General features: G+C 53.5%; 3 protein-coding genes and 1 long non-coding RNA gene across 9 annotated transcripts in view; 3 read left to right on the forward strand and 1 right to left on the reverse strand.

The window, feature by feature from the left end:
- DNM3 (dynamin 3) overlaps positions 1-1298 on the forward strand; it is a 187029-nt gene extending 185731 nt beyond the window's left edge. The window contains exon 20 of the mRNA XM_055724417.1: positions 128-1298. Coding sequence (XP_055580392.1) covers positions 128-164 — 37 coding nt within the window. The 3' untranslated portion in view covers positions 165-1298. The remainder of the gene's footprint in view (positions 1-127) is intronic.
- Positions 1299-3698: 2400 nt separating this feature from the next.
- PIGC (phosphatidylinositol glycan anchor biosynthesis class C) lies at positions 3699-6235 on the reverse strand. Its single transcript, XM_005435849.3, has one exon. It carries the CDS (start codon positions 6173-6175, stop codon positions 5297-5299), a length of 879 nt encoding a protein of 292 aa, XP_005435906.3. The 5' UTR covers positions 6176-6235; the 3' UTR covers positions 3699-5296.
- Positions 6236-10953: 4718 nt separating this feature from the next.
- Positions 10954-19353, forward strand: LOC114015007 (uncharacterized). Of its 2 annotated transcripts, none has more exons than XR_008734816.1 (3): positions 10954-11485; positions 11585-18438; positions 18583-19353. It is a non-coding gene; the product is annotated as an uncharacterized LOC114015007 (long non-coding RNA). The 2 variants fall into 2 exon arrangements; XR_008734817.1 differs by having other exon boundaries at positions 11585-15308; positions 15407-19353.
- A 256-nt stretch (positions 19354-19609) lies between these two features.
- SUCO (SUN domain containing ossification factor) overlaps positions 19610-25691 on the forward strand; it is a 40913-nt gene continuing 34831 nt past the window's right edge. For 4 of the 5 annotated variants that reach the window (XM_055724428.1, XM_055724430.1, XM_055724429.1 and 1 more), the window contains exon 1: positions 19611-19864. In XM_055724428.1, coding sequence (XP_055580403.1) covers positions 19800-19864 — 65 coding nt within the window. In that variant the 5' untranslated portion in view covers positions 19611-19799. Of the gene's footprint in view, positions 19865-25691 lie in introns of all 5 variants that reach the window. The other variant, XM_055724432.1, reaches the window with a different exon arrangement.

Consider the following 25691-nt stretch of genomic DNA (forward strand, 5'->3'; position numbering starts at 1 on the left):
TTCTCTTAACCTATTTTATTAAGATAATTTTGTGTATGAGTTGTTTTACTGTGTCTTGACCTTTTGTTTTAAATCTCTTTTCCCCCTCTCCCTGTGAATTTTGGGTTATTTTTTGTCTTTTTTCTAGGCGACGTCCGCCAGCTGTTCCAGGAAGATCATCCTAACACACGCATTTCTTTTTTGTTACATGCAAGCTCTCTTTTTTTTGGGTTGTTTTTTTTGTTGTTGGGGGTTTTTTTGTCCAAAATTATCTTTAATTTGCACTAGCCTATTTGTAAATGAAAGATTTTATTTTCAGATGTTAATAATAAACCTGGATATAAAAAAAATAAAAATTCTGACTACAAAAAGGAACTTGTGCTGGTTTCCTATTGAAGGGTCTACCCACTCGTTCCCAAGTGGAGCCATTCATACCCCATGTGAGAAATTGCCTGGGCTCTGTGGACACTCCCATCCTCCGGTGTGGTGGAGGGAGGGACGTTCTGCTAGGATTCTACCATGGCTTCCGAATTCATTAACCACCAGGATTGCTCCACATCAATGCCTCTGGCTTAGCGTTAGCAGATAGAATAGCCAGCCCCTTTAACAACAAGAGTCCTAAAATATGTCTGTAACACCCAGCAGGCAGCACCTGGCTGAGCAGAAGGTCAGAGAAGATTGTAGCAGTCTCTAGACTGATGAATCTGCACGATTATAAATAAATCACAGCTGCTCTGACCATTTTTTTTCAAGCTAAACCTCTGAATTCCTTGCGAGCTGACCTCTTTGGAGCATCTGAGCTGAAATAGCTGGAAGTAGCTACCTCTGGGATTCCGAATGTGTCTGTCCTTACAGGAGAGGCAAAATCTGGGGTTTAACATTTAGAAGCTGTGCTTGTTTTGGGTGCCAGAGAAGTATACAAAGAGCAAGTTTAAAAAAAATGGGAAACTGATGACTTTTATTGACTTTTTTTTTTTTTCCTCATACAAAAACCAAGAAGGGGTATCTCACAAACCACACGGCTGCATCAGACGGCATTGCACAGTTACAGACCAGAGGCACAACACAGCAGCAGGACTCCAGCCTGGTGTTCCAGGAGCACAAACGAGACGTTTCTTTGTAGTAGGAGGTTCACGGTGAGAGGGAGCTGCAGCAGTGCTGCTCAGGGGATGGGGGCAGGAGAGTGGAGGAGATCAGTGTTCTGCATGAGGAAGGGGCCTGACAACACACAGGCTGTGCTCTGGTCCAAGCCAGGTCTGACACAGCTGTGCTGAATTTGGGCAATTCCTCCAACTGATTTAGATCCCTGCTGACCTGTCATATACCAGGGAGCTGCTGGTAAATGCCAGGCACTAAGCTCGCTCAAATTAGAAGGGGGTACAAGCCCAGAGAGCTATAGACTTACACAGATTTTTCTTTTTTTTTTTCTCACTTAGTTTTTGGGTAGAGTACAACAGAAAAAATGGCAGTGGTATTAGCAAAAAGGGGGGGGAAACCCCAAGTACAGCAATTCTTGGGAGAGGGAGGTAAATAATCATTCCTGCTAGACCTTTGAAATGCATGTGCTGGGATGCTGAAATGCTAGGAATTGCTGGAGCTGGAAGGAGTACAGTGATGGGGAAGGTGCTTACCAGCACCCTGGGAAGAGGGAGAAATGCAGTCCGTAGCAGTCCCATGAACACAACTGTCCCAAGGGTGGGGGATGAGGAGAGGAGCTCAGACTGGCTGTGTCTTTCATTTGTGGAACTCGTCGCCGTCAGGTACCAGGCAAAAAAAAAAACCAACCTCAGCAGAGTTCAGGAATTGTGTGGTCTCAGGACTACTACAGAAGGGACGGTGTTTGCACCCAGCAGGCTCTTGGGGAGATCCTGGCCATGCTTCACCTCTCAGGTAAGAGGGAATGGGAACAGGCTGAATTTCACAAGCTGCTACTTTTCTACATTGTTCAAAAAACTGTTCCACACTGGGCGAAGCTCTCGCTGCTTCCCTCTGGGATACAGCATGGTACCAACAGATGAACCCACAACAAATTAAGTTTTAGTTGCTATGGCCTTACCTACAGCACCCCAACCAGGAGCTGCTGCTGCTCTAGCTGCTAGCTGACCTCCATCCATGAGGCTGTAAGGCACAAACTTCTTTCCTGGAGCATTTCAGGGTGTTAAGTCTTTTGCAGAGATCTTTACCTTCTTCTGAAGTATTTGATAAAAAATATTGCTGGAAATAGGATTCTGAACTTCACAGTTTTCTTGTAGCTATTCCTAAAAATTCCTAAGTAGAAAGACAAAGGTATTGGTGTGCTGGGAAACCTTGGCACGTTCTTTAGCATCAGCTCACGGGATGACTTTTTGAAGAGGCTGTTTAAGCTTGTCTGTGCTATTTCTACCCTGCAATGGCATACGTTCTGTGGCTCAGCAGATAAGGCTAAGGGTGCTGCACCAGCTGGTGGCATTCTGCATCCCTGGGCTGCTTTTCAAATCCTGTTTTGATTTCCTGATCATTTGTGTTGTTGCTGTTGCCTCTCACATCATAAAGCTGAGAAAAGTTTAAGTGATTAATGTGGGAATTGAAGAGATATAAAGATCTTACCCTCAAAGACTGAAGCTTCACTCTGCCCAGGATTCCCAGATCCACTCTCCCACGTGGGGCGGGATGTGGGCCCCAACAGCATGGGGTGGGTGGCTGACACTTGCCTTTCCCTGCAGCAGAGGCTGTAGATGGAGATTCCAGACGGCACGTGTCAGCCGCTCCCCCAGGAGCAAGGCTTATCCCTAGCTGGGATACAATTACTTGCATTTGGCCAGCTTCAAATCAAAAGAAAATGTCCCATTAAAGTACTCGATCTCAGTGGACTTGGAAAAAAATGCAAAATAACATTTAACTCTTCCAAGCTGGTTGCTGAGGATCTGATTGCGCACGAGCTGAGAAGGACCAACCGGGTTCTGTGGTCTCGGCGTGTGCTCCACCAGGGAAGCCGCAAGACGATACACTTGGGTAGCAAATGCTCCTGGGCATCCAGCTCTTCTGCTCAGCTGGGCACAGTTACGGTAAGTTTTGTTCTGTAGAGGGTACTCTGACCTCAGGCACGAAGACATACTCATAATGACCATTTATTCAGCATCTTAACTTCAGGAGCGTGTGCCCTCAGGAGAAGGGCAGAGAAGTCCTAGGGCAGCTCTGCCTGGCCTTTGTCTCCTCCTCTCCTCTCCCCGTCTTTCTCTTGCGTTTTCCCCTTCTTCAGAGTTCCTTTATGCATCCACGCCGTGGACTGGGCTTTATATTTTCACGTCCCAGGCTAGGGAGAGCAGGATATCGGTGCAGGCAGGCTAAGCGGAGGACTGAGCCTTTCCCCGGGGGATCTCTGGGTAGGGATGGAGGCTGAGGAACAGGCGAAGGGAAGGAGCTGGGTGGAGCGGAGGGACCTGGAGCTGCGGGCGGGCGGATGGGATACATCCCGCATCCTGCCTGCAGCTGGGTCGGTGGGGCCTGCTGCACCCATCCAAGCCCAGGGATCTGCACAAGTGATCCACTGGATTCCAGTGGGGGCTGAGGCGCCAGTGGCAGCCGGTGCCTGTCTCCACCTGGAATGTCTGGGTAGTTGACGTTTGCACTTTTCCTAACCCAGAGCTGGTTTTGAGAGTCTGAATTTGGGTAGACTTTTTTTGGGGAAATATTTCTCCTTGGGGGAAAGGGTGCAGCAGTAGCCTCCACTGTGACAGACATTAGCAACGGGCGCCAGGCAGGCTAGATTTTATTTACTTTTGATTTACATTCAAACCTTGCCCTGCCGACAGGCTCCGTGAATCGGCTTTGGATGGCAGCGTTTCAGTGTCATTAGCCCAGCACGAGTTGGGACATCCTGGCTGCTGAGCAGCTTTCTGGGAAACCTCCCTGTGAAAAAAAGCCTTCTTTCCAAAGAACTAAAAAAATGTCATCTTGACTGAGCATCTGGCTACTCTGTGCTCCCTGCGAGACCAGAGCATGAGCTCTACACTTCCACAGGTTTTAATTAAAACCAAAATGAGATGTAGTCATCACCATGACGACAACAGCAACATTTAACACTTGGCAAGAGCCATAACAAAGCACTGGAGGTGTTGGGGACTCCTCTGGGGGCTGCTCATTTCCGAGGAAGCCCAAGGTGTGCGTGGCAAGCGCCCGCTCGCTGCGGTGAGATGCCGCCGCTCAAAGGGATGAGCTAAATCAAGCAGAAAACTGCACTTCTGCAGATCGGGTTTCCAAAAGAGGGAAGTTTCATAAAACCCCAGGTAATGCCGAATGCATCCCTGTGAGGTGGGGCTGGCACAGGATTGTGCATCCCTGCCCTTCTGTGGTGCCAGCTCCAGCAGGCTCTGCTCTCCGGGGTGGCCGGAGCAGGGCTGGGCTGCTGCAGGATGGTCCCAGATGGGAGCAGAGAAGGGGGAAGAGCTGGGGAAGCCCTCCTGGCACCGGCACCGGGGCTGGCTCGTCTTGACCAGGACCTCTTTGCCGGCAGCACCCTCTGTTGTGTGTGGTGCCAGACAGGACCCAGGCCCTGCCACTATCCCAGCAGCCTGGCATCTCCCCAGCCGGTGGGTGCACCCACGGGTGCCTGTGCTGAGCTCCTCACCCCGTGGCAAGGCCAGACCCACCTCTGGGAGGGGTTCAGAGAGGGGAGGAGGGGGTCTGGCTCCCTCACCACCCCCTCCTAAAGGACTGAGGGTAAGGGTAATGCAGAGTCTGGCAGCGTCATGAGGCTATTCTGGTATCAGCAGCCGGAGGGGTGCAGGTGAGCAGGGCTCTGCACTGCGCCTTCCCAGGTGCCCTCATGTTTGGCCCTGCAGGTCCAGCAGCACCCTCCACCCTGCCCACAGCGACCCTCACCCAGTCCCCTTCCCCTCCAGGCCTCCCAGGGAAGCGCTGTCAGTCCCCATCGCACACACTGAAGTCCCTTAGCGCTGAGGACCTCCATGGGCATGCTGTGGGGCACATCTGAGCCAGATGTGCGTTTCCGAGTGGTGTTTCCGCTCAGGGGATGCGCACACAGCCTGTGCCCCCTCCCCCAAGTGTGGGTAGGGGTCTGCATGCCTGGAGAACACCCTGACCCACTTGCTTGCTCCCCCAGCTGTGGCACAGGCTGGCCACTCCACGGGGTTCAGGTCCTTCCTTCACCAAAACCAAGCAGGTCACGTCTGGAAACAGATGCTGAGGGTAAGGCAAACGTGGCCCTTGTTGCTGTGCCAGAGGCTTTATTGGGCCGGGTGTTCTCCCCCGCCCCCGGGCTGTCCCTCAGCAAGGACCTCTGCGCTGCTCACAGCAGTGAGGGTCCCATCAGCCAGGCCTACATGAGGAACCTGGAGAGGTCCTCCTTGATCTCAGCCTCATCCCACGGCCCGTGGATGTTGTCCTTGAGCAGCTGAAGGCGGATGAGGCAGTAAGGGCAGAGGCAGGAGATGGCAAGCAGCAGCGAGGCGAAGAGCACGGCCCCCACGCTGGAGACGGTGGCCAGCCCTGCCAGCGCCGCCAGCGCAAAGAGCACCGTCACCCCCACGTAGCAGCGGGGCGTCTGGGCTTTCAGCTTCTTCTGCAGCATGGGCCAGAGGGCGAAGATCTGCATGGCGAAGGTGACCATCACGAAGGCGTGGAGGGAGCGAGGCAGGCGGGAGGCCAGGCACACCGAGGCGAAGATGGCCATGTTGAGGGACAGCGTGCTGGAGACGATGGCGGCGTTGGCGCCGTAGTCAAAGAAGATGAGGTGGCCGAGGAGCATGAGAGCCGACATGGCGTAGATGGTGTCCGTGCTGATGGACTCCGTCAGTGTCTTCAGCACCGGCGAGAAGCCGTAGGTGAAGGCGGCGAACACCAGCGTGCTCTTCAGGTCAGCCCACCGCGTCCGCCCGCTGGCCCAGCGCCCGGCCCCGCCGTCCACCGCGTCGAACAGGATGTAGCCCAGCAGGGAGGAGGCCAGGGCCGCCGCGAACAGCCCCTGCGGGCTCAGCGCCCCGGCGGCCATGTACCACCAGGTCAGCACGAAGACGCAGACGCTGCACAGCTGCTGCACCACCGCTCCCGACTGGAAGACGACGGCCCGGTACCGGTAGCGGCGGGCGTGCACGTTCTTCCGCAGCTCCTCCAGGAACCGCTGATCCACGTAGTTATCGGGGAAGGGCTGCCGCTCGTACAGCACCTTCTGCCACCGCCGCCCGCCGCCCGGCTCCATCGCGCCGGCCGAGGGGCAGCCCCGGCCCCGCCGCCGGGCCCCGCCGCGCCGCAAGGGACGCCGGGCGCTCGGGGGCGCCACCTGCCGGCCGGAGGGAGCGCGGCGGGGGGGTCCCGCTGTGCCGTGAGCTCCCCCCGGCTGCCCGCCCCTGGCCCCGCCGCTCCCCGCAGGCCGCTCGGGGGGTGTGGGGGGGCGGGGGGCAGCTCCTCGCTGCCTGCGGCTCCGGCCGCGGTGCCTGCGCTCAGCCCCGGCCCCTCACGGCAGGGGGGCACGGAGGGGCTGGGGCGGGCAGGGGCTGTGGCACCAGGCTGGGGAGGGGCGGCTGTGGGGGTTCAGCCTGGAGAGGAGGGGGCTCGGAGGGGCCTGATCGCTCCCTAAAACTCCCTGACAGGGGCTGTAGGCAGGGGGGGGTCGGTCTCTGCTCCCAGGTAACAAGCGACAGGGCAGGAGGAAACAGCCTCGATTTGCACCAGGGGAGGTTTAGATGGGAGAGTAGGAAAAAACTCTTAATGGAAAGGGCGGTCAGGCACTGGGACAGGCTGCCCAGGGAGGGGGTGGAATCACCGTCCCTGGGGGCGTTTAAAAATTTTGTGCTTGGGGACATGGTTAGTGGTGGCTGTGGCAGTGCTGGGCTAATGGTTGGACCTGATGATCTTAAAGGTCTTTTCCAACCTCAATGGTTCCGTGCCAGGCCCCGGGTGCTGCAGCCTTTATCCCATGCTCAGGCTTCTCCGGAGGCGCTGCTGCCACAGCGGTGCCGCTGTCACGGTGGGAGGGTGGGCTGCGCCCGCGCTGGGCTGGCAGGTCCTGCCACGGTGCTGGCAGCAGCTGTGCCCACGCATGGTGACAAAGGGGTCTCCCAGGGGACCCTCCTGCAGCCCCAGTGCGCCATCCTTCAGCAGCCATCAGGAAGGATGCAGCTGGTCCATGGGATTTGGTCTGGTCCTGCCTGTGCTTGGACGTCCCCGTGCGTGTCCAGCCTCGCTCGGCGAGGGACCGCAGTGAGCATGCCCTGCCCAGGCCCAGCCGTCCTGCTGTTCTGGCCAAACCAGGTTCCAGCGCCCGTGTCGGGAATGTGGGTGTGATGCTCCGAGCACAGGTGCCTTTCCCCTGCAGCTCAGCCCTGCCCTGCTCCCTGCGCCTGCCAGCACCCTCAAGAAGCAGAGGCAGGAGGAGGAAGAGGAGAAGTTGTGGCTGAGCAGGGGCCGAGAGGTGCAGGGGCACCCACCTCCTGTGCTGCCCACCCCCTCACCAAAGGCACTGAGCTGGTGTGCAGCCAGCAGGCCGGGGAACAAAAAGGGACGAGGGGAGGTGTCGCAGAGGGAAGAGGTGTTTTCCCCAAGTGTGTGCATGTTTGTGCTCAGGTTGGAGCCTTCCCAGCCCCAGAGGTGCCGGCTGTGGCGGGGATGCTTACTTTGGCCTCACCCGAGGGGCCTCGGCCCAGGGCAGAGCAGCCCCGAACACTGCCCTGTTTGTGCTTCGGGAAGGGGCGTCTGTGGCCGTCCTGCCACGGCGGGAGCAGGCGAAGGAGCTGACGGTTGTTTTCCCCCCACAGGCCTCACACACGTTTCCCTTCACAGGGCAGGAGCTGGCCAGTGCCTGCTGCTGGGGGGGGGCTCGCAAGCAGGACCCCACCGTGTGCAGATCATGCAGAGCAGCAGGTAACCCCCGCATTGCCAAATGTGCCTTAGGGGGGGACCTCGGGCTGAGCTGCCCCGCGGTGACATCTAAAAAGTGCCACCTCCCAGCCCCGTATCATTGCACTTGCTCCACAGGGCAGGAGCGGCTGCTCGCCCCGTGCATTCACCCATGCCAAGGGGTGAAGCTGGCAGCCTCCAAGCCGAGGATGGAGCTGGGCTCGGTTCTAGCTGCTCTACCTAAAAGCCCCCATCCCCACACTTAGCACAGAGCCGTGCCTGTGTCTCCGTGCACACAAGCTGGTGCCCACAGGGACAGGGAGTGCTGCCAGCTCCTGTGATTGCTGGCATTGCCTTGAAGCCCAGGGCCTGGGAACTGGAGATTTTGAAGGAAATGTTGTTCTCCCAGAGCCGCAGAGTAAAGCTGGGGCGTGTAAGAGAAAAGCATGGAGGGCAGCGTGTCCCTCCTGCTCCCCTGAGAAGTGCCACAGCCACCACGGCGGAGGGACACCACCTCCCATGGGCACGGGCAGGGCAATGCTGCACTCTCGCTGCAAGTGGGTTACAGAAGGTTTGGTTTGACTTGGCCTTGGGCTCTTGTGCACAGCTCTGGTGCTCTGGGGACTGGGAACAGTGGGCTGGGCTGGGGCATGATGCAGCTCCCATGTGGTCAGGTCCATCTGGAAACCCTGGTACCCTTTGGTTCTCTGCCGTGAGCCACCAAAATCCCCCTCAGAAGCAGGGAGAGGTGGGCTGCTGCTGCTGGTTGGTGACTTGCAGCATCCCTGAGCCATGCCAGGCGATGCCAGCCATAGCAGCAGCATAGCAAAGTACCTCTGGGAGATGCCACCACAGCCACCTGACAAGGGGATCACCCTGGTGCTCTGCACCCAAGGGCTCTGCACCCTTGGCAGCGCCCACCCAGTGCTGAGGCCCACAGGGTCTGGCACCCACTTGGTGCCCTGGAGACCCCACCAGGCTCCAGCACAAAACAACTGCCACTGCTGTGCTGGCACTGCGTCCCCGTGGGAGGGGACAGTGTGTGCTGTGCCACCGTGTGAACACACCACCTGCAGTCCAAAGGGCAGCTCAGCCCTGCCTGGGTGGCCCAGACTTTGCCTGCAGGGGAATGACTCACCTGCCTGCACCACAGTCCTAGCGGGACCTGCCACAGGACCCACCACGTCACCACCCATCCCTGCCGGTCAGATGGGAACGTGTGCCTGTGGAGTCACCCCTCAGCCCTCCTGGGGCCACGTGGCCAGCAAGGCCCTCCTGGAAGGGGTGAGCAGTAGCTAAGGTCAAGGATGCAAAAGCCCTTTGTGAGCATCTTGATTCCCACTCTGGATTCCATGCAGTAAAACCTTCCTCATCTCATGATTAGGTGTCCCCAAGTGCCACTGGCCTCTGGAGAGGCTATAAGATGGCAAGTGCTTTGAGACCCTCTGCTGAAATGCAGGAATGAGGAGCTGGATGCCGTGACACTACAACCTGTGTACGCTGAGGACCTGTTGGCTTGGCTGTCCCCTGCCCTTTGCAAAGAGACATCCCCCCCCGCAAGTTTGTTTAGTGTCTGCTGGGCTCTGATGTTTGAATTGCTAAAGCTGTTTGGAAGGAAGACTGGGAAAGGTGACAGGCTGGGACTGGAGTAGCTGTGACTGATCTAGACCTCCACTGGAGATATTTGACTATCAAAGTATCGAGGGCACTGCACCTCTCACTGCTGGCTCAGGGCTGCCTCCAGGTTTGTCTGCCTCTCCTCAAGGTGGGACCATCACTTGCGCTGCAGAAGGAGGCTTCAAAATAACTAAACAGCACGCCCTGCTTAGGGTTTGAGCTTGCCTGAGGCTGCTTGGGTGAGGGCAGATCCTGCACTTCTCCATGTCCCTCAGCTGGGGCTCTTCCCCTGCATCCACCTGCGTCACCCCACGGGGGACAGGCCTGCCCCAGCTACCAAGGCCATAATGGCACCGGCAGCTTTGCAGCCTGCCTCACCGTGTGGGCTCCGTCCTTCTTGCCATCTCTCTGTGGCGAGTGGTGCCTGCTAGGGTTGTGCTGTGTCCCCCAGGTTGCTGTGGCGGAACTGGGTCCCTCCCTGGGGCTGGGGCTGTGGCACAGACAGGGCTGCCTGTGAGCACAGCGCTGGGTGCTTGGGCTTCGTTTCTCTGCCGAGCCACCCCCCAGCCTTCCCCTTTGACCCTGGAGCTGAACCCTCCCTCCGCAGGAATGTTTTTCAGGGGGGAGGTTGGCACAGCTCCAGCTGCTGAATTTTTTCATGCCCAGAGACTGTCTCCTGCCTTAAACGGCCCCATGACATGGGCTGCGTCTGCTTTCCTGCTGTCACCTATTTAAGGATTTTTTTGATTCAGTCCCCAGTCCAGGGTGGTACGATACCAGCCCAGCACCTGGAAGCTGCTGTTGGGGGCTGCTGGGGCGCGCAGGGCTGGCTGCCCTGGCCTCCCCCACAGCGATGTGCCCAGGTACGGGGGAGTCCAGTGCTGCGCCAGCTCTCCCAAGCATCTCCCTTCCCTGTGCGCAGGTCAGATTTCCTGGATCCAGGTCCACATCCTGGTCCCAGGGGGACCCTTGCCATGGGCAGCCCATGCCTCGGAGGGATGCTCCTGGGTGCCCTCAGGCATGGCTCCTGCCCTTGGCCTCACTGGCCAGACCCAGCTGGAGCTGCCCAGACCCCCAAGCCCTCCTGCCGGCCGTAGCATCTTCCACCACCCGAGAGGCCTCCCTGCGAGCTTGGGTGGCAGATGCTCTGCCCCATTTGGGCTTAGAGGAGGCCCCACTGGCCCTGGCCACATGCTGCAGTGCTGGTTGTGCAGCCAGGGCAGAGAGTATGCCACAATCCCCATGGGTCTCCATCCCGAGGCCAGACAGTGTGGAAGCACCAAGAGCTCCTGGAGGGGACATCACCAGTTTTGGTGTCAGAGCTCGCTGTCCCAGGCAGATCATTTCCAGAGCACAACCTGCCCTATGGAGAGGAGCCTGCCCCAGGGCGCAAGCCAGGACCTTGCTGGAGACCACATGAGAGGCATTCCTGGGTGCACAGCCCCTGCCCAGGACAGAGAGGACCTAAATGCTGGTGAGTCGCTGTCTTACCTCATGGCAACATCCTAGGGGCACGTGGGACAGGCTGGGCATGACGTGGGTGCTTGCATGTGAGAACAAGGGTGGTGGGAAGGGAGGCAGAGCAGCCAGGGAAAGGGGAAACTAGCACCCTTCCAGGCAATGAGCTGAGCTGAGGAGGTGCCGAGGCTGCTGGAGAAACCCAGCAATGCTGCCCAGGGCTGGGGAGAGCAGTCCAGGAAACTGAGATCAAGCCTAAGCAGCCCAGGCTGGACTGGCATCTTCCAGGGTGAGGTTTGGGATTTGCTGAGCCTGTTGCAGGGAGAGAAGGATGGGAAAGCTGCGGTGTAGCTCAGCTGAGGAGCTGGGGCAGGAGAGATGTGATGTGGAAAGGCGCACGCTTGCAGGGACGTGACCTCTGGAAGACACAGCCTCTGGGGTGGCTGTGAAACTGAGCTCCCTCGGTCCTGGCATTCCCTGGCGGTCAGCATGGACCAGTGAAACCCCGTGGCAAAACACCCTCCTCACCGCCTGCGCTGGGCTCCAGGGAGAGGGACAAGCCAGCCCAGCTGGGGTCCTGGCCAGCTTCGGGCAGTGGGTCAGTAGGGTCCCATTTTGTAAGGGAACTCTGTGAAGGTCAAGCTGTCACCTAGTAATGTTTTTGTATTTTAACCTGCTTTAAAAAAAATATCCCTAGGAAACTGTAGCCAGAAATGATGTCAACAATGCGCTCTGTCAGCTGCAGGGTCCTCCCAGGTGGGATGAGTACAAACTTCAGCTGCCCAGGTAAGCTGAACCCAGCCCTTGGTTGTACGTGGCACGTCTCTAATGAACGCAGGGAGGAAACCAGACCTTGGGCGTAAAAAACTAAAACCAGCCTGTGGGACCTGAGCATGGGTCATCATGGAAGCTGGAAGGTGAAAAATATCTGAGATTCAAGATTTGGGAGTAAGGAGGGGCTTACAGATTCACATGGGTGCCCCTGAGCCCCAGCAGCAGCGCTGGAGCTCTGGAACAAAGCTTTGCTGATGGTTTCTGACTCTGTTCCTCCTTGTTTAGCCCTGATGTTGAAGCGTGGGGAGAGGATGTGAAGTGCTGACCCAGCTATGCTGCAGCTGGTGGAAAGGCATCAAGAGCTGCAGGTGGCAAAACACTGAAAAACCCAAATCCCCAGAGGGCGAGAGCAAAGAACCGTTGGGGAGAGCTGGTAACCAGGGTGGTGGGTGCTGGAGCCACGTGCAAGCTCTCCATCACCCTCAGCTTCATGTGGCAGCTTTCCCCCTCCCCTTGCAGCTCTGGGACATGGAGCAAGTGGCGTGAAGGGATCCGGAGTTTCCTAATGAGGTTTTTACCGTCTGCTCAGGGGATATTTTTGTTCTTTAGCTAAATGCAAACAAAGGCAGAAGTAGATAGGGAAGGGGGGACACTGATGAAAGCGTGTGCAGGTGAGCTGGCTTTTATGGGAAGTGTAGCTGGGGGAAAATTTGGTGTGACAAAAGAGATTGTAAATCTCTGCTTTAGCTTGGTGCACTGCAGAAGGATCCTCCTCTGTGCTCACCTTCCAATTTGATTCCTAAAGAAACATTTGTTCAAACACAGCATGGCCTCACCCTGGAAACACAGAAGTTTTGGGGGAGATGTTGACCCCAGGAGCCCTTCCTGCCCTCTTCCCGTGAACATCAACCCAGAGCCTCCAAGAAGGAGCCCACCTGCCTGCAAAGAGCAGCGTGATGTTGGGGCTGAGGTGCATTTTACCACACAGTGCTTCTCCCTGCAGCACAATCTTGCCCTACCTCAAAAGACAAGGGTCCCCTGGGTCCGGCGCTGCAGGACATGCGTGTTCCTCTGCCAGCATGTAGGTCCCCGAGGAGTGACGCTCCCTGCTACCGGCCACCCCCTCACTCTCCTCCCAACTTTTCAATATCTGCTAGGGAGGGGATGAAGCCAGGTGGGAATTTAGTTTATTTTAGTACTCGGCAGAAGGGGAAGGGAAGCAGCTGGGCCCTGCCTGGCCAGCTCTCATCTCTCACCCCTACCGCCTGCATCTGGCGGAGCTGCGCCACCCTCCTGGCACTGCTGCCCCAGGGCCCCGACCGCTCTCCCAGCCCCGGGGGGGCCTCTGTGCGTGTCTCAGTGTCTCAGCTTTGGTTTTGTGTTGACAAAGCCACAGATGTGCCGTCCTGCCAGATCACGCGCCTGCGATGTTGCCTGGTTTGGCCTCGATTTGCATGAGGCCAGGGAAGAAGCCCGGTGCCGTGTTGCACTAGGTGCTTTCCCAGCCCCTCTGCTCACCCTCGGTGCTTATGGGCAACTTCAGCCCACGCTGTCCTCCCAGAAAAAAAAGCCTCCCCCAAAATTTACACCTCTGTCACAGAGTTTTGCCGTTTCTCGGTTTCTGTATTGAGAGTTGTGTTTTCTTTTCCCAGGGGGTTCAGATGGTGGCTGCCAGGAAGCACAGAGGGGGACCTGTAGGTGCCCGCCACAGGGTTTGTCCCTGCTGGAAGCCCCTGGTCCCACACTGCATTTCCATCATGCAACCAAGAGTTAATTTTGATTATCTATGTCTCAACTGCCAGCAGCTTTTGGACTTTCCCTGCTCCATCAGCCCCCCCTGAGACGGCAAGAGCAGCTCCTCGGCTGCCGACCGCATTGTCTTCTCCGGCTGGCAGCAGGCACTGGCCTCTGCTCCCGTGTCATGGCAGGGAGACGAGATGCTGCTGAAGGCCGTACCTTGAACACCTGCCAGCCAGGCTAGGAGAAAGTTGGTCCCTTCTCCTTGAAGCCATTTTCTATCCATTCCCCAGCATTGGCTGTAGGAAAGGGTGTTTTCTGTCATGTGGGGGCTCTGTGGTCCCGAAATGGGGCCAGGAGATGCTGTGGCTTCCTGCTTCACCCCACCTGAGCATCCTCGCTGCAGTGGTCATTTCATCTCCTTTTTCTAGGCAAAGTTAAAATTCAAACGAAGCCACATGAAATGAGCAAACCAAATACAGATGTTTTCAAAAGTGTAATTCCCATTTCAATTAATTTTCTTCAGTTTTGACTTTCAGGTTTTGAGCCACTGAAGAGGGGGCTCAGAGTCAGGCAGAGGAAATCTCTCTTCAGATCCGGCTGTGCCCTCCCATTGCTGCGCGAGGGGTCTGAGCCTGCCGCAGGTGGTCCTGGGCATGGCTCCATCAGAGCTTTTAGGAGCCGTGGAACTGTGCCACCATCTACCCGTGCTGGATTTCGAGGCTTTTTCAGGAGGGATTGAGGCTGGCTGGAGATCAGAGCAGTCACTCTCCTATACCAGGTCACGCAGCCCCTGCCAAGTGTCACTGTGTGCCATTGTCCCTGCTTGCCAAGAGGAGACCTGCCGCCGCTCCTCAGCACCATTGCACACCGCCGCGCCGGCCCACGTTAAGTAAACCTAATGATGCTCTGTGCGGAGCAAGCGTTTCGGTGACCTGGCCTGTGTGTATTTGCAGTTTGATCGGCCGGTTGCTGTGACCGTGGTCACAGCCCAGCAACCCAGCGTGGCATCCCCTGGGTTTTAAAGGAGGCTGTGGGAGCAGGAATCAGTGTCCGTGCAGGGGGACGTCCAGGACCCCCGGCCCCTCCTCGTGGGACAGCGCAGCAGCCCCAGCTGGGCAGAGGTGTGACACGAGCAGAATCGCTGGTGCAAACTCCATCGATGGTCCCTGATGCCTCATCCCAGGGGCGACACCTTGCAGCCACCCTCCCCAGAAATCCTGTATCTCTGAGTTGAGTTATAAAAGAGCAGTTATCAGCTCAGCTGGAGGCAGAGTTGCTCCTGCTTGATTTTGCACGGGAAATTATTCCAACCCCCGCCCCCCCCCCCCCCCCTTTTTTTTTCCCACAGCTTGTTTCTCTCCAGTGTGAATTGCAGAAGAAATAAAAGAAATTCAGGATTTTTAAGAAGTTTTACACAGGTTTGCTGGATTCTCTCCTATAAGTGGTTAACAGTTCATCTAAAGTCACAGGAAGCTCTCTGAAGCAATCTTGCAGTTTACAGCTTTTCCTTTACTAAATAAGAAATGGTCAGGAAATCAAACAGGAAATTGTGTCTGGAAGGAACAAAAGTTGCGTTGTCAGAACCTGCTTACAAAAGATTTACTTTATTTTAACCAGTAAGGAGCCAAGATCAATAGTCAGAAGAGGAAGTAGTTTGTGTGAATTAAATCACATGTGAAAAAAAAACCCCAACCAAACACTGGGGAAAACAAGATGCCTTTGTAAAGAGCAGATAGGGATGAATGGAAGAGAAGGCTTAGCATCTGCAGCAGCCAAATGCTGGAAGGTGCTGAGAGACAAAGGGTGTAACCCAGGATCGGGTGTCTCTCCAGAAGTCTAACATTGCTCCATGGCCTCAGCGCCCCAGTATCTGTGGGAGATATTCTACAGGCTGTACAACACACCAGGTCCATTTGAGTGTTAGAGTACAATGGACAAGCATCGTCCCATCACTGTGCAGCGTTTGCAGGTAAAACAGCAGCACCTTTTCTTTCCTCCCACTCAGAAACACTGCACCAAGGTGCCCCTTGGGTGGCCACCTCCAGCTCTTCTAACCCAGGCTGTCGAGCACCACGACCCAGCTTTTATTCACGGTCAGCAGCGTGATTATTCTCCTACCACTACCAACGCAACCTGTTGTGCTTTCCATGCTCACAGTCCTCTGCACTTACACATCAACACTGCAGGCACGCAGAGTCCTCTCCGCCCAGGGGATGCAGGTACGTGCGCTGTCGGGTGACACGCTGTCTTGAATTCAGCTCCGCGGCAGGACTAACCCTTCATGGGAACTGCACCAGCTCGCCTCATCCTGGGATTTGGCCAAGAGCAAGCCAAAATCCTGCTGTGAACATGCAGTGCTTTTTGAGAATCCCATGCAAATATTTGTTGCCGGGTAACCCTACAGTACATTGGGCTTTGGGTTAATTATGGGCTTTAGTTGAGAGACTGTGTAATCTGTAATTTACTTTTTTTTTACCATTATACTGCTCATCTTATCAGCGGTTGGGAAACAAGCTTAGCAAGTACTGGTATGTGCGGGTATGTCAGAGGTGATGAATCGAAATCTCTGTCTGGCTGATGACACCAGGCTTATTTGGTGGACGCTCATACCTGGTGGGGACTGACTCAAAGGGGCTTTTTCTCCAGTATCCTGACCAGTCACTGTCATGGTTCCCCTGAAATGATCTGTCTTCCGTGACAGCTCTTTAGCTGTGTTTGGTCTAAGCTGTATGTGATTAATTCCCAGCTGGTAACGGGACCGTGGCATGCAGGAGCTGTGCCAGTCAAGAGCAGCTGCATGGGCTGAGCAAGTGCGGCTTCACAGCCTTTTCCCCTCCTCTTGAGGAAAAGCTCTTGGCGAGGAGGCTGGAAGAATTACTGTCCTGGGAGCATGATAGAGGCTGACAATGGAGACGGTCCCAGCAGTACTTTGTGGCATGGCCCCGAGCAAAGCACTGCCTGCCAGCACCGAGACAAGTGCTCTGCCTGGAAATGCTTAGCAATGGGTTAACGAACATTTACCAGCTCTTCTAGCAGACAGCAAAGCAGTTCAAATTTCTAATGCTTCATGGATGGATTTCGCTACTGCTCTGGTCCTGTCCATCCCCAACGTGCTGTTTGTGGCCAAGGCTGTGTTGGTGGGATGAAGAACTGCTCTCTGCCTGCTGGGTCAGGTTGGGCATGGGTAAATCCTCTGGTCAGAGGCAGGACGCCAGGTGTGCAGGTGTATGCCTTGCTCTGCACCTCCCTGTGCTGACACCCCCCTCTCACTCAGAAGGGAAGGTACCGTAATCCTGGCAGCATCCATGAAGGAGACGAGTCCTACACGCCTCCCTGGGGGGTCACGTCCTGGCAGGAGGCAGAGGGAGGCAGCTGCAGCTGAAGCTCGCGTTGCCCTGCCTCTCTGTGGCATCCTCCAGCCCTGAAGAGGGAGATCTGCGATACTCCCCCAACGTGGTTAAAACAGCTGCTTGTGGGACGTGGGCTGTTGCTCCCACAGGGAATTCCCACCACTGAGGCAGCTCCCCAGAGCTGGTGCTGAGGCGCGTCCCTGGGCACAGAGGCCTTCTGCACACGTGCTGCTCTGGGCATGGCCCTGTGGCAGGTCCCTGGAGGCACAGCTGGGCCCTCCACACCCCATCTCTGCTCACAACTGTCCCAAGGCCAGTGAAGTGCCCACACAGCCATGGAACCACGCTGCCGCTGTGCTATGTCTTAGCTCGGGCACTGCAAAAGGCTGAAGAAATTCTCATGGCAAAGGTGCTGGCTCATGCCCCACTGAAGCCACAAAGCAGTTTCTCAAGTGTTTTTCAGGACTCGCCTCACTCCTGTAACCAGTTAGGTTGTTCCTGCGTCATCAGCGCTCCTGGGGCGACAGAACCTGACCAGGGAGGTGAGTGGTGCTGAGGCAGCCGAGCTCACCACTGACCCACTGGGAGAGCTGCCAGAGGGCTCTGTGGCAGGCATCGCACTGGGGACACAAAGCAAAGCCACTCGCTGTCAGAGCTGCCCTCCTGGCTACTTTCATCTTGATCTGATCCATATTGTGGTTTAGTAAGTCTATTTTCTTCTGCTAGAGGTTCACGTTAAATCCCATGGGCTTCTTCCAAAACCTACCAGTGACTTGCACAGGAATTTCCTCCTGTTCAGCCTAACAAGTTACAGCTTCGTCCAGCAGCTCCAAGCCAAGCTTCTGGCCAAGCTGCAAGGTATGGGGCAGTGGGTGCTGCTTTGTACCCTAGCTCACTGTCCCCTGCGCTGTTATGCCCCTATTTTCCAAAGAGACACAGCAGACATCTGCCCAGGATCCTCCTGCAACAGCCCCCTTCTCGAGCACTGCAGGACAGGCTGTTTCTGTCATGGGGCAGACCACGGTTTGCTGGCCAGGGGGATTTAAACCCGAGCCTGTGTGGAGATGGGGCACAAAGCTGGAGCTTCTCCCTTTTCCCTTTTCCTCAATGTGTTGGCACGCAGGCCTGTCTGCTGACTGTGGCATGCAGAGCTCTCAGAATGGCAGGGGATGCCAAGTATTAACGAAAGCACAAAATTACTGGGTAAAAAATCAGGAAAAGAACAGACATAAAGACTCTCCAGAGGTTTCCACTGCTGGCTGGGAACATTTACCTGCAGCTGGCTGACTCTAGTCACGCCATCCTGCAGCTCGGCAGCTCCAAGCTAAGCCCTGCAAACACCCCGTCCTGTTTGGGAGTACCCCGGGATGGCCGTAAGGGCTGGTTCATGGGGCTGGGGCCATAACTCCTCTGGGGAAAACAGCAGCTATGGCCTGGGAGGGCCCTGCTCCTGTTAGGATTGCCATGATTCACACCCTCCCATGCCTCCCTCTGGGCAAAGCTGTCCTTCCTTGTTCAGAGTCCTGACGTGTGCATGTTTCCAACACAGCATGCTTGTGACTAATCCACCTGTGCCTTTCAGGACGGCTGTAAATGCCCCGTGGGCTGGGAGAGCAGCACACGTTGCCGCTTGCTGTGGCACTGATCACATTGGGAGCCCCAATCCTGAGCCGTTTTTTTGGTGAGGGTAAGCTGCAAGGATGGTTTGCTTGACTACCACAGGGCAGTGGAAAGCCCACCTTCCAACACCATGCTTCAGATGGGCAGATTTAGGCCTGGCTATCTGAAAAATCCTGTTCTTTTGATAATAACTGTTGTGTTTTTCTACCAGTCCACCCAAACACGCCAGTACCAGGGAAGACAACTCTCTTCTGTCCCACGCTGGGGGCGGGCACCCACAGATGCCAAGATCACCCTTACAGCTTCCTGGCCTGTATTCCCCCCCAAGCATCTCCCAGCCCCAGCCAGCAGAGCGAAGGCAATGCTAGGGATGGAAACCGGGATGGACTGCGCAGGCAGTTGTGGGGCTGGGGGGAGGCTTGGCCAGGCTGCCAGGCCCCGGGCACAGCTCCAAGCAAAGCACTCCCCGTGCGGGCCTCAGGATGCACCTGGCCAGCTGCCAGGCAAACCCTGCTTCGACTTTTGCTCCCGCAATGACTACATACGCACTGAACCACCTCAGACACTTTTCTGGCACCCCTTGTGCGTATAAGCACTGGCCATGCAGCCATCCGGTACTCAGCGGGGAAGCCTAAGCCCAACCGCGCCTCACGCACGGGCCGCCTAAAGGCTCCTGCAAAATGGCCGCCGCCCCGCTCCCGCCCAGGAACTGCAGCTCCCAGCAGCCCCCGCGCGCCTCCGCCCGCTGGCGGGCGGGGCTCCCCCGCCTACTCCGCGGCCGCCATTCTGCTGGGGGCCTCAACCGACACCAATCAGCGCTCAGCTCTGCGGGGCAGCCTGCGGAGAAGCCTGATCAAAAATAAAATATTTAAAAAACCCCCTGTCATGTCGGGGAGTCGTTCCTCAAAACGCCCCCCGAACCGGAGGCAATGACGCTCCTCTCTTTCCTAGCGGCCTCGGTTTGCTGCCAGCCGTCATTTATTCCTACGGCGATTTCCCTTTAACGGCTTGTTTCACGCGGGCACCTGGCAGGGGTCCTTGGGGGGCGGGGAAAGAGAAGGCCGTTCTTTTGATTCGCCGCCGCGTCCGAGTGGAGGAACCAATCGGCGCCGCTGACAGGGGCTGGAAGGCGGTGGCACTCCCAGACGCTCAGCCCATTGGTTGCGGCGGCGCGAGGGGGCGTGGCGGAGCGGCGGGGAGGGTGACGCGTATCCTTCCAGCTCAGCGCGTGAAGGGCTTCAGGGGCGGGGCGAGGGGCCCGGGCCGGCGGGCGGTTAGGGCCGCGCTCGCGCCGCCGCCTGTCGCCTCGCGCCGGGAGCCGCGCTCAGAGGGGGCCGCTCCTCCGCCGCCGCACGCTTCTCCCGCCGCCCCTCTGCCGGGGAGGATGCGCCGCCGCTTCCCGGCCGCCGCAGGTAGACGGGGGAGACGATGAAGGAGCCGCCCCGCAGGCGGCTGGCCCTGGGTTCCTGCCTCTTCCTCTGCGCCGTGCTCTGGTGAGTGCCGGCCGCGCCTCCGCCGGGGCCTCCCGGGGCCGGGGGTATGCTGCCGCCCGGCGCTCTCGGGGAGGAGCGGGGGGGCGGGCCCGCTCCCAGCCCTGCCGCCTTGCTGGGGGGCCCGGGCCGCGCCTGCCCTGCCCGGGGAGCGTCCCTCTACCCCGGGCCCGGCGGGGGGGGCGCCGGGGTTACTGAGAGCCGGTGGCCCCCGGGGGCGGAGGGTGCCGCCGGGGGGGGGACGGCGCTGCCTGCGGGAGGCACAGCCGTGTGCTGCCGGGCGGGCCGCGACCTGGGGGCACTGCCCGCCGCTGCGATGGTCGTTTGCAGCGCTCCCCAAAGCGAGCGGTGCCGGGGCGGGGAGGGGGGGTGAGCCCTTCAGGCGTCGGGGCTTCGTGGTTACCGGCACTTCTGAAGGGGTTTTGGGGCACTTGGTGCTTTTCGCTGCAAGGCCGGCTCTTGCCTTTGCGTTTTCACGCTAAACTCCCGCAGTGTTCTGTGGAAGATCAGGGTGCCTCGTTCTTGAAACGGATTTTCTCAGGCTGGCTGGAGTGGTGTTCAATTAAAGCCACCGAGCCCTCTCATCTCGCTTTGATTCTCTCTTTGGGAGTGTTTTTCGTGCGATTATCTTGGCTCTGCCTTGTTCATCATCTTCTGTTCGTTTTGTTTTCAAACTTGCTAAAAGATGACATTTGTTAGGACAGGGATACTGGGGGGCTGTATTTCTGTATGGTAAGTTCTAAGCTTCTTAAACTTTGGCCTCTTTTGAACTCCGTGACTCACTGTTTGAGAAATGCTAGCCAGTTTGAACAGCAGATTGCAAATATTGAAAAATGAACGGCAGCAGTTGTTAGAGATAATTGTGTGTCTCGTGTTACTTTAGTACCTTTTCTGTAAATTGTTTAAATACCTAATTTAAAAGCAATGGAAATAGCCTGGAAGTTCAGGGTTGTCTCGTAGTTGATTCTAGTTGGATGAAGAAAGGGGAGCCCAGACATCACTCTGTATAGAATCCGTTGCACATCTAGTGCTGACACTTGCATTGTTGGGTTGGGACCATCCTGGACCAAATTTGATTTGTGTCATCACGTTTTTGTCTTTAGGAGACAAAACAGTGAGTCTAAAAAGTGTTTGAAAACTCTGTTGCTGTGTTTACATTTAGCAGATTTTAAACAGAAAAGCTCCTAGCCAGATGTGTTTTAAGTGATCTGTGAAGCTGATGAACTGTCTCTAAACAGCTCTTCTTTTACTCGTCGGACAACTGAGCTGCTTCTCATGGAAGTTTCTACTTGTATAGTTGGGATTATTACTAGGAAAAGAGTTCTTATTTCTTTCTTCCTGTGTCCTCAAGGTTAATAACCTGTTTCTGCCTTGTGGTAATTTGTTAACAAAGCTGTTGTCAGCTTAAGGGTACATCATCAGAGTAGTTTTTTTGTTGCTGTGGCCTTAGTCTGCTGGTTTAACTGAACTCTTATGTTTAAGAAAAAAATCAGGTACCTATTCCATATTGATAAAGTAGTATCATGTTTAACTAGTTGAAATAATACGTTTGTTCTGTAATGCCCATGTAACTCCTGTGTTCATCTTGGGTATGGTTAGGAGAAAAATTGAGCCAAGTTATTTTCTTACTCTTTAAGAGATTGCTCTTTCAAGTAGTGTCTTAACTGATCTTGGGGCTTGCACTAGAGTATCCCAAACCTTATAGTATATTAAAAAAAAAGTTCAGATCGTGTTTACCCTGCTCGCTCTGGCTGCTTTTGATTAAAGGGCCAGTAGTTTGATTTAAATGTTGGGAGAGTTACAACTCTAGTTCCCCAGTCTGTTGTCTGAACATAAATTCACGTTGGAGAGCTGAAAACCCTCAGTCTGTAGGCTGGCATTGTGGCTTGCTCTAATTTCAGTAACCATGTTGGAGTTGTAATTGGAAAGTCTTGAAGTGTATTAATTCCTGCATTGTTGCTGGACTCTGTTGTGGACTGTAAGTTGTGATGTATTTAACTTTTTACTAAAAAGAAAACCAGCAACTTTGTTCGCATAGGCAGTTAAGAAACTTTAAATAGTAAATGGAAGGCTTTGTGTTATAAATGTTGGCAAGTGTGACAAATGTTGGCTTTTTAAATTTGGTTGTCTTGAAATGTAATCTTCAAAGGATTTAATGCTAGTAGGAGAGAAACTTTTCTTACACGTGAACCTAGTGGTCAACAGATAATCAAATTAAAAAAGCAAGGGGTAAAAAACACAAGACAAAACAATTGCTGAAAACTCTCTTGGAGCTATTTGGACTCATCTTTTTTTTTTTTATGTCTGGGCTTTGTTGTATTTCTGGCTAGATCATTGCTTCTTCCTTTAAGCTTAGTTTCATCAAAATAGGCATTTTTTAAAATCTCTCGTCATGCACCTTAATGCTTGCCTAAAGAAGTTGGTCCAATGGAGGAGCATCAATTGGTAAAAAGGAAGTGTGTGTGTGGAAAAGACTGATTCCTACTTTCTTTAACTGGAAGGTGTTTCAAAAGGTTTCATCTTGTAAGTTAAAAATGTGACTCTGTATTAGGAAATGTACAAAAAGCCCAGAAGCTTGAGTTTAGGGATTTGTTTGCTGGTGTCTTTTCAATAAAAACAATGTGATGCTCTTTGAGAGTGCAGGATCAGAGAGGTATTGGTACTTGAGACTTTCTGAAGCTGGAACACTCACAGCTCTCTGACAAATCTGACTGAGCCAGTGAGGTTGTTCCAAGTAGTTCAAAAGAGTGTGATGGCTGCATGGCTTTAGAGAAATGCTTCTGATGGAGGTAAGGCTTAGGAATGTAGTGCTCTAAAAATAATATGCATCTGTGCAGATTGGAGCTTTGTGCATGAGAAATGACTCCTGTTGTCCTGAATTTGCAAAGATTTTTTTTTATGCTTCAGTTAATCCCTTTGTGTGGATAATCATAAATACTTTTACAATTTGCAGTGCTTTGTAGTTTGACAATATACAGAGCTGAATAAGTGGAGTAGATTTAGAAGCTTATAAGGGATACTAGTACTATCTGAGTTGAGACTAGCTGTGATAGTTTTTTGAGGAGTAACCTGTATAAATTGCTCTGGCATTAGCTTTTGCCTGCCATAAGATGCACTTTCAAAGCATGAGCTTTGAGTTGAATAAAGAAATTGTGCATAGACTAATTTGTCTTTCTGTGATTCATTCTATCTCAAAGTGCTTTCTACACCCCAGTCTACTTAGCTTTTATGAACTCTTTCACCATCCTCAGTTTTATAACTGTGAGTAAAAGGACGATGGGGATAAGTGCATGTGCACATCAGGATTCTTTAGTTGTTACGCTGAATATGCTGCATCAGTAGAGTCAGGCTTGTATAAAAGCGGCTGAGCAGCAAGATGAGCTGTTCCTGATGGGGAAACCCTTGGTCTAGTAGCTCTGACTCTGAAATCCATAATGAGAGTGTAGCCTGAAAATTGTAAAGGTGAGATTGGGTCAGCAGTATGGCCAGGAATAAAGCCTAGATACAGGTACGTTGAAAGGGGCTAGATTTAGAGATTGCTTTGTCTTCCTGCCTATTGATGTGAAGATTTATGTGAATTTCAATGAGATATTTCTAGTTTTGGCTTACATTAGTCTTCTACATTTTTGAAGGTGTGCTTGTTGAAAGCTTCTTGTTATGCAGGGGGAGCTCTGAAGAAAACAATGCTATACTGGGAGTGTGATAACATCACTTGTGTTTATTTTGCCGCTCCTGTTCTGCACAGGCAAAAGCTATGCAAGCCAGATTAGAGATCACAGAAGTAGAGGTTTTGCTAACTGAACATTTATTGACTTTATTACTGACTTTTGGCTTAAACCTTGAGCTTGCATCTGTTAATAACAGAAAGGTGTTGGGGACTGAGAGGCTTGTGTTCCAGTGTAACGTTTCTCTTGCCATAGAAATCCTCTTTTCAGCAGAGTATTGTGTTTGCAGAAGAGTGCCCTAATGATCTGGGTGGAACTGCTAGTGTAACTTGCTTGTAACAGGGCTCAGGATTTTATCTGGCAATTCCCCTCTTGTGCAGTTACTTAAATCTCTTCAGAAGGCGGATTGTAAAATGAGCACTGTGTGTGTACGTTTTATGGCAGGAAGAAATTATTTGGGCATTGTTCATATAACCAAAACTTTTGTTCCAGGCATCTGATTTCAGGATGGAAAAGTATGTTCCTAGATACCGAGTGTCTTGTTTGGAGGTGTCTTTGCATTGTAGTTAACGTTGGGTCAAAAGCTGCACTGGAACTCTTGGACTCTTTAAAATTAAAATATCAATATGCTTAGCATATAGCCTGCTCAAGCTGAAAGTGGTGTATGCAAACAGGGCCTCTGGTGTCTTATGCAAAACAAATGCTTGGCTCATTGAATTATTGAATATATACCTTCTAAAATAATTTTAAAATCGGTGCTTTCAAGCAGTGTCTCCTGAAAGATTTGTCCTAGGAACTTCAGATGTGTGTGTGTTATGCAAGGGGTGTACTAAAGTGGCATATGTACCCCCCTCATGAAGTTCCAATGAGATGTGCCTCACTTCAGCACTTAATTTCAACTTCTTCTGAAATGGCTTCCTCTAACCTGTTATTAGTTCTTTTTCGCTTTAGTGTTCTTATCACTGAATATGTTACAGAATACTTTCTGGCTTTTTTGCTTTTCGTGTCTTTAGTTTTCATTACTAATCCATCTTTTGGTGAATTCTTTCAAGGGGAGGATGTACAATGTTGCTGTAGTTAACACTTGGAGATGCTACCAGCCCTTCTGCCTGAAGAGGATTTTATTTCTGCTTGAAAACTTTTGGCTGAGGACAGGGTAATATAGAACTGCAAGTCTAAAAACTTTTGTGTAATTCTTGGTGAAAATACTGAGCTGGTGTAACAGGCAGACTGATCCCAAAGCTAGAGTAAAGAACTTTTGCTTGGGTGATTAAAAAATACTGGTATAAATGACTTAAACTGGATTGGAATATCAGTAGAAGTTTCCAACAGTTCAAAAATTAGCTTAGGTGCTCAAAGGAACCTTCTTTGAGCTGAGTTCTAGAATGGCAATCAAGGTTTTGTTGAAATCCTTTTAAAGGTAAGACGTCCATTAAAAATACATAATAAAATGTCTGGAAGTTGGGTGATTGCAGCTTTACAATGATCTAGGACAAAATTCATGTTGCAAAATTTATGCTAACATTCCAATCCTTGGCACCGTGTTAAACTGTTTTGCATTTACAGTGAGTTTTAAGCATGGTGCACCACAGCTGCTTCTGATTCTGAGCCTGCTGTTGCAGTATTGTGTAGACAAGCTCATGAATTTAAGCAGCGAGGGAAATCTTCAATGGTGTATAAGTTAGTGTAGACATTACTATAGACTCTAAAAGCCTTGAGGTTTATTCACAGTTCATGGCTGTTCTACTGTTTTCCTGTAGCCTTTGTGGTTAGCATCAGGTTTTATTGTGTTTTTCCAGGATGTGTTCTTTTCTCCAAACCTTGCATTAAAGATGAGTTTGACAACGCAGGGAGATTCTCTTAAGCTGCAATCTTCAGTGCAGTATTATAGAAGTCTGTTACCAGGAATCACTAGGAGCTGCCTGTTTGTTTGAGCACTTCTGGAGGGGACACCCTCTGAGGCTGGGGTTTGTGACTTCTGTCCTGCTCTAAGTGCCTGAAATAGGGTATCTGGTTATTCAAGAAGGAAGAGATATGTATTGCAGTGTGCATCTAATAGAAGCTATTGTCTACTATGGGCAGTGGATCGAAGCAGTATACAGTTACGTGCTGCAAAGGTGGCTGTTATCTCAGCAGCCTCTCCTGGGAAAGGATGAGAGTAATAT

This window comes from Falco cherrug, chromosome 12, assembly GCF_023634085.1.
Source record: "Falco cherrug isolate bFalChe1 chromosome 12, bFalChe1.pri, whole genome shotgun sequence".
In the NCBI taxonomy this organism is placed as follows: domain Eukaryota; kingdom Metazoa; phylum Chordata; class Aves; order Falconiformes; family Falconidae; genus Falco; species Falco cherrug.